Raw genomic sequence first — 7,500 nt, 5'->3', positions numbered from 1 at the left:
GCCGGCTTTATTAACCAGTTCTGCCTTAATTAGCTAATAGGATTGTTTTAACCATGATCCAAGAACAGAATAGCCTGAGGGAAGACAAACACCAACTGGTGTGTGTGTGTGTGTGTGTGTGTGTGTGTGTGTGTGTGTGTGTGTGTGTGTGTGTGTGCGTGCGTGTGTGTGGTGTGTGTGTGTGTGTGTGTGTGGTGTGTGTGTGTGTGTGTGTGTGTGTGTGTGTGTGGTGTGTGTGTGCGTGTGTGTACAATGTGTGCCTGGATGTATCCCCAGCTGTGTGACTCAATGTGCAATTGGTACGTGCGTGAATGACTCAGTGAGGTGTGTGTGTGTGTGTGTGTGTGTGTGTGAGGTGTGTGTGTGTGTGTGTGTGTGGTGTGTCTAGGGAATAAATTGGGTGTGATTTAATGTTGCATGTGTGCAAGAGCATCTGTTTGTGTGAGATGTGTGTGTGTGTGTGTCATCTTAAGGCCACCACAGTCTTCTTCTCTGCCTTAATTAACGCGCCTTCTTGCAACACTTTCTCTAGAATATGAAACCATTTTACCTGATGATGCAAACAGCTGAAACAGCGGCGGGGTTGGAGCCTCGCCTCCTCACCTGACACTTCTCTTATGCCAGAGCGCTAATGTATGCCGGCTTTACATCCCGGTATTCGAGCAGCACTGCAACAGCCAAGCCAAAAGGCTTATTTTGCTGGAGGGAAATGTGTGTGTGTAAGCAAAATCCTTTGTACTGCGTGATGAAGAAGAGCCGGCTGTATCACAGCTTGGCAATGATGTTCTTTCAACACACCCATGGAGGCACACACACACACACACACACACACACACACACACACACACACACACACACACACACACACACACACACACACACACACACACACACACACACACACACAACCACACACTCAAACATCCCCACGCACTTAAGCCTCAGTTAAAGTCCAGGGAAAACTTGAAAAGGGTTGCAAGAAAGAAACACAGAGGAATGGAAATATGCAAATTAGAGCAATTGAGCTCTGGGCCAATCGCAGAGACGAATTTATTAAAATGATTCATGAAATACAATCTGTGAATTCCCCAAGTGTCCTTCCATTCAGCCAACACATATTTGTACGCTTCATTTAAATAATATCCTACTTTTAAATGGTGTTAACTGTAATTTGGCCATTCATATTTGACGGATAGTCGACAGATTTGTATCTTTCACTGTCAACATGTATATATTTTACATTTAGTTCAGTTTTATTCTCTATTTTGAGATGTTAAATGCTATGTTTGTTTATTTTTCTACTCTTTATTTTTCACATTATCTGCAACGCCTTGTTTTAACATGCTGCTATGACGGGGAAAAAACTCCCACAATGGGCTTTAAAGTCATTCTTATCTACTCTAATCTAATATTGACATTAATGAAGACAGAGCCATTCATAACTTCACTTTCCCGTAAGAGAACTTTCACTCAGACAGGGTTTACATTAAAAACCACTCACAATAAAAACACATCATAAAAAAAAGGACAATAAAAACTCCATAAAGACACGGAACAATTCAACCCAACAGCGAGCACGAGTCAATAAGCCCGGAGAGGGACTGTGGTGGCTCGATAAGGTGCAATAAAGGATGGCAGCTCAGGGCCGGTCACACTGACACTGAGCAGAAGTTAACATTGATTTCCCCTCTCTGTCCCTCTGTTGCAAGCGTGGTGCATCCACTTCTCTCAGGAGCCGGCGGACCAGTCGGTGGTGCTAGGGGAGCGGGTGGTGCTGTCCTGCGTGGTCTTCAACTACAGCGGCATCGTCCAGTGGACCAAGGACGGCCTGGGCCCTCGGCGTGGGGGAGGGTCTCCGAGGTGAGGCCGGAGAAAAAACTGAAACGTTGACTTTAACGGTCACCTATTATGCAAAAAATCCACTTTTTCATGTCTTTTATACATAAACATGTATACCCCCTGTATATGTATAACCCCTCTGTGTAAAGAGATTCTGGACGTTTCAGGAAAAAAGATTCGCACTGAAAGAAACGATTACTTTAATTGAATGTTATATGTCAAACAAATCAGGTTAGATGAAGGCAATACTGTTAAGTTTAACCCAATCCTTTTTATTTCAACTTAATATATTGCTTTCAACTAACCTAGAGCAGTTATGATATCTGTTGACATATTAGTTGCATATTACACTTAATTCAAGTAAACGTTTCCGTTTTTTTCAGTGTGTAGTGCAGCGGTTGGGGAGGAGTACTCAGATCTTGTACTTCAGAAAAAGTACAAGTACACAAGTGTAGGAATACTCTGTTACAAGCAAAAGTCCTGCATTCAAAATGTTACTTAAGTAAGAGTACAAAAGTATTAGGATCACAATATACTTAAAGGTCACCTATTGTGCAAAATTCACTTGTTCATGTCTTTTATACATAACCAATGTGTCCCGTCTGTGTAAAGAGATTCTGAACGTTTCAGGAAAAAAGATATGCTCTCTTTTTGTCCTGATCCATTTATATAAAAACCTGTCGGCGGCGGGGAGGGTCTCCGAGGTGAGGCCGGAGAGAAGTTACTGCACTGAAAAAAACTGAAACAATGACTTTAATTGAATGTATTATGTCAACAAATGTCACAAAGCTGTATGAAATCAAATCAAATCAAAATGTATTATAGCCCCCAAATCACAAGAAATGCCTCAAAGGCTGTACAAAGCAAAGACAAAAACAAAATACAAACGTCATAGCATGACAATTATAAAAACATTACACATTATACATCAACATAAGTATTGCATGTGATAAAGGCATGTGACTGAAGTGATGGTAATGTAGATGTAGATATCAGGCTAGTTGAAAGCAATTAATACTATGTTGAACCTAACTTTATATTATTGCTTTCAACTAACCTAGAACAGTGCTGTAAAATCTGTTGACATATTAATCTTAAAGTGGACCTACCATGCTATATTTGAATAATATAGTGTAGGACCATACCTATATAAGGCATATTTATACTTTTTTTTTTTCAAAATACCAAACAGATCATGCATTTTAGCCATGCCTCATTTTGCTCAATTTGACATTTTTTTAGCTCTATTTTTGCAAGGGCAGATTCTGTGAGAACAGCACCATCTACAGGCCTGGCATATGTACTACCAAGCGTCTCCACAGCGCTTTCGAACGGCAATGGCCGTGGCTGTCTCCTCCTGATTGGTGGAGTTGGCCCAATAGCCGTAGCGCCACCGTCCTGACGTCAGGACAGTGTTTCAAATCTGGATCAATTTTTATCAGATCCGTTGCAGCCCCTTTTTTAGAGATTTGGGTATGGAGGGAGGAAAATAGAGAGGGTTGTGTTTTCTGACACTTGGTGAGTTCCCTGGAACACCGGGGACACATATTCATGTATAAAAAGACGTACACAAGTGCATTTTGCATGATAGGTCCCCTTTAAGTACATGTCAACATTTCAGTTATTTCAGTGTGGTAGTGCAGAGGTTGGAGAAGTACTCTGATCTTGTACTTGAGTAAAAGTAGAAGTACCAGAGTGTAGGAATACTCTGTTACAAGTAAAAGTCCTGCATTCAAAATGTTAAGTACAAGTACAAAAGTATCGGCATCAACATATACTTAAAGTACCAAAAGTAAAAGTAGTCATTGTGCAGATTGGTCCATTTCAGAATAATATATATGATATGTTTTATAATGATTGATCATTAAAGTGTTCTGAAAGCTGGTAAAGGGCAGCTAGTTGTAATGACTTTATATGCTGCAGGGTAGCTTGTGACTTTACTCCAGGTGGAGACTAAAGTCTGATTTAAGTGTTGATTATATTTCTCATCATTAATCCAGATCTGTAAAGTACTAAAGGTATTCAATAAAGTAGTGGAGTACATGATTTACCTTTGGATTGTAGTGGGGTAGTAGTACAAAGTAGCAACAAATGGAAAATACTCAAATACAGTACAGTACTTGAGTAAATGTACTTTTTTCACTGTGCAGTGGGAGAGGAAAGAGACCTGGTGGCTTCAAAGAGCTGAAGGCATCAAAGTGAAGAGAAGAAGGGAATAACTGTGCCACGGTTCCCAGTTCAGTTTTGACTGTAAGAACCCTGACAAAAGCTATTGTGGTTGAAAAGTGTAGGGTCTTTTTAACATTAAGGGAATGAACACTGAACAGAGAGGGGGAGAGTTAAGAGCCAAGAGGCGTGTGAGTGACAAATCTGGGCAGAAATGAGTCCTGTATATCATGCTGAATTAGAGAAAATCCCTCAACACTGCTGACAAAAGCAGACGCACATTGGCATTTACATTTTAAGCCGACATGCACATCCAGAGTGACTTACTGCGAGCAGAAGAATACGCTTCATTTCAGAGCGGGGGGGAAAGCATCACAGGCATCCCAAAGTGAGGGGAGTCAAAGGGTCAAAGCACAACAGACGGAGAAGACGTTTCCTTTTTGGCATTCAAGAAATAGTCAGGGGAACTTGAAAGAGCATGGGATAAAAGAAGCGGTGAGAATAAGGAAAAGCAGAAAATGTATTTTTCCACTGACCTTCCCCCCCCATTTACAGAATTAATTCAAAAAAGCTTTGAAACCATTGTGGGCTCACTGAAGGTTGTACTTGACATCTTATGACTGCAGGTGATAGTTCTCTTTCTTTGGCCCAGATTTGGCTTATTATTTCACAAAGACTTCCATCTGTTGAAAAGATGAAAAAAGGTCTGTGTTGGTGGTGGAGGAAGAACTTGAATCTTTTTACTTAACTTGAGGTAGCAGGACAGTCCTGCTACCTCAAGTTAAAGGTGGGGTATGTCATTTTGGAGAAACCAGCTCGAAGATCGCTAGAATTTGAAAATACACAACCGGAAAAAATCTGCCACTATCCTTACAGAGCCCCTCCTCCAACACACACGAACGCGCACATGACCAATGAGGGCAACGAGATAAGTTTGTGCCCCGATGGAAGGCTGACAGGCAGGTAGGCCATCCAGTTATTTTAGCCGGGCCGGCTAAAACAATTGGTCGTGCTTTTTACAGTACTACGGCTTTCACAGATGACATTTTATGGATTTTTTTGTCAAAGCACTTAAGATATTCATTGCTATCGGATGTTAAGAGCCATTCCATGGAATATAACAAAAAGTGTATCTCGAGCCGGTTTCTCAAACTTACCTACCCCACCTTTAAGTAAAAGATTCAAGGACTAATGTGTAGGAATACTCAATACAAGTGAACGTCGTGCATTTTTTATGAGCATAAGCTTTGAAATATACTTAAAGTCAAGACGTCATTATGCACAATGGCCCATTTCAGAATTTTCAACTTATATTCATCGATGCATAAATGCGGACATCAATTTAAGCTTTCAGCAGTTGTTTCAATTCTATAATAAATATGTAATCAAACAGCTGCGTATAGAAAATAAACAAGACTATACCGACTTTTAAAAGACTTGTTTTCCTTGAGTGTTATGTTAGATACCCGTTTTAATATAATTTGTTGTTTGTTTTTTATCTTAATCCATCAATAACATCTAATATATATATAGGCTTAGGGCTTTGCTTGTGTGTTTCTACTTCGGTGCCTTTCAATTTCAACTATGACAACGAAAGAAAGAAAGAAATCTTGCATTTGGTCGTGGGGCAGAGGTGGAATATCACATACACCAGTACATTTACTTAAGTACTTTTTTGATATACTTGTACTTTATTTGAGTATTTCCATGTAATGCTACTTTATACTTCTACACCTCATAATTCAGAGGTAAATATTGTAACTCACAGTTACTTCGTGCATGTAAAAGCACATGATATGCTGATGTGGTCAAATGCAGTACAGCACTAATCTACACAGTATTTTAAGTATGTACATTTGGTCTACATTTACAAAGTGCAATACTAAATTGCTGTTCTATTTATTAAAAAAACAGGATAATATTACCTCAAGTACATTTAGATGACAATACTAATAGTACCTTATATTATTCTGAAATGCAGAATGAGTACTTATAATGTTTGATGCTAATACTTTTGTACTTTTACTTAAGTCATATTTTTAAATCAGGACTTTTACCTGTAGTGGAGTATTTTAAGACAATAGTATTTGCACTTTTACTTAAGTAAATTATCTAAGTTTCTCCCAACACTGCTTTTAAAGTGAACGTTTTTGATCAACTTTAAGGGTTGAACTTAAATGTCATGCACAATATAAATATATGTTGTTTTTATTTTGTTAATTCCACAATTATGAGTTTAACCGTAAGAACCTAACAGAGAAAGGTTTCATAATCGCCTATCACCCTATTTGAATACATTGCCGAAACAGGGTGAAAACAACATTTATTTATATATGAAAAAGTCACGGATATTTGCTTTAATTAAAAATCTAATAATTACAAAATGTAAACATCACAGTACATCAGTGCTCGACACTTTGTGCCCTTTCGGCTCTACACCACGCATGACATTTCTCATCACGCTGTAAATTAATCCATAAAAACCAACACGCTGTATAGCACACACAAACACATCACGCACGCATCCACCCACACACACACACACACACACACACACACACACACACACACACACACACACACACACACACACACACACACACACACACACACACACACACACACACACAACACACAGTGATAGTCTGACATCTTGTTTTCAACTCAATTGAATTCCCAGGTTCAGTAAAGGTCAGTGAACGTCTCTCCACCTTTCTTTTATTTCCCTCTCCTTCGTCTTTCAAACTCCATCATCACTCGCTTTATGTTTTTCCCAGATCCCCTCCGTTGCCTTTCATTCCCCTTCCTCTCTCCTCACCCCTTCCTCCCCCCTCTCTTAATGCTCTCTTTGTCCTTGCAGCCTTTTGCGAGCGTGGTTCTGATGATAAACGCACCGCCGTTTGATAAACATGTTGTCCTCTCTGTCTCTTCCCCTCAACCATCTATCATCATCTTCTGACCGTTAGTTATCCTTAAGTTGTCTGTGCTGCCACTCCTCCCTTCATCCTTGACGTACTGTCTCAATATTTTCCCTTTCATGTATTGAATATGAAAAAAAACAACATGTCAACGAATGGAGGAAAGTTTGTTAATATCTGCACCGACAAATAATTTCAATTGAGTTTAACGAGGTGAAACCTGGCGTGTGAGAGGTTGTCGTTATTCGCCCTGTATGGTTTTCATACAGCTGTTGATGACAGTGTAGGAGTGCAGATTAGATTCATACCTGCAGTTTGCACACCCACACACACATGCAGGAGATGTATGATCATTCACCAACAAAATCTGTTTTTCCTCCCACATTATACAAAAAAAACCCTCACAACAAATACATGTTTGCATCATGTTTACCGGTATCAATGCAAATACCTAGATTTCCTCACTACCTGCAGGCAGTTTATTGTCCGTCCTCCTTCTCCTCCTCCTCCTCCTCCTTCTTCTCCTTCTCCCCGGGGTGTTTTCACCTCTGTGGTTGCTATGCTGCGAGGTGCTGGA

At 39.9% G+C, this 7,500-nt stretch overlaps 1 protein-coding gene across 1 annotated transcript in view; it reads left to right on the top strand.

Moving 5' to 3' along the window:
* Positions 1-7,500, top strand: part of kirrel1b (kirre like nephrin family adhesion molecule 1b) — a 76,144-nt gene that overhangs the window by 37,409 nt on the left and 31,235 nt on the right. Inside the window, 2 exon segments of the mRNA XM_034152806.1 lie at positions 1,710-1,831; positions 1,833-1,860. Of these exon segments, the coding sequence (XP_034008697.1) occupies positions 1,710-1,831; positions 1,833-1,860 (150 nt within the window).

The sequence above is a fragment of the Trematomus bernacchii genome, unplaced genomic scaffold, assembly GCF_902827165.1.
Source record: "Trematomus bernacchii unplaced genomic scaffold, fTreBer1.1, whole genome shotgun sequence".
Lineage (NCBI taxonomy): Eukaryota > Metazoa > Chordata > Actinopteri > Perciformes > Nototheniidae > Trematomus > Trematomus bernacchii.
This window is presented reverse-complemented; position numbering and strand designations above follow the sequence as displayed.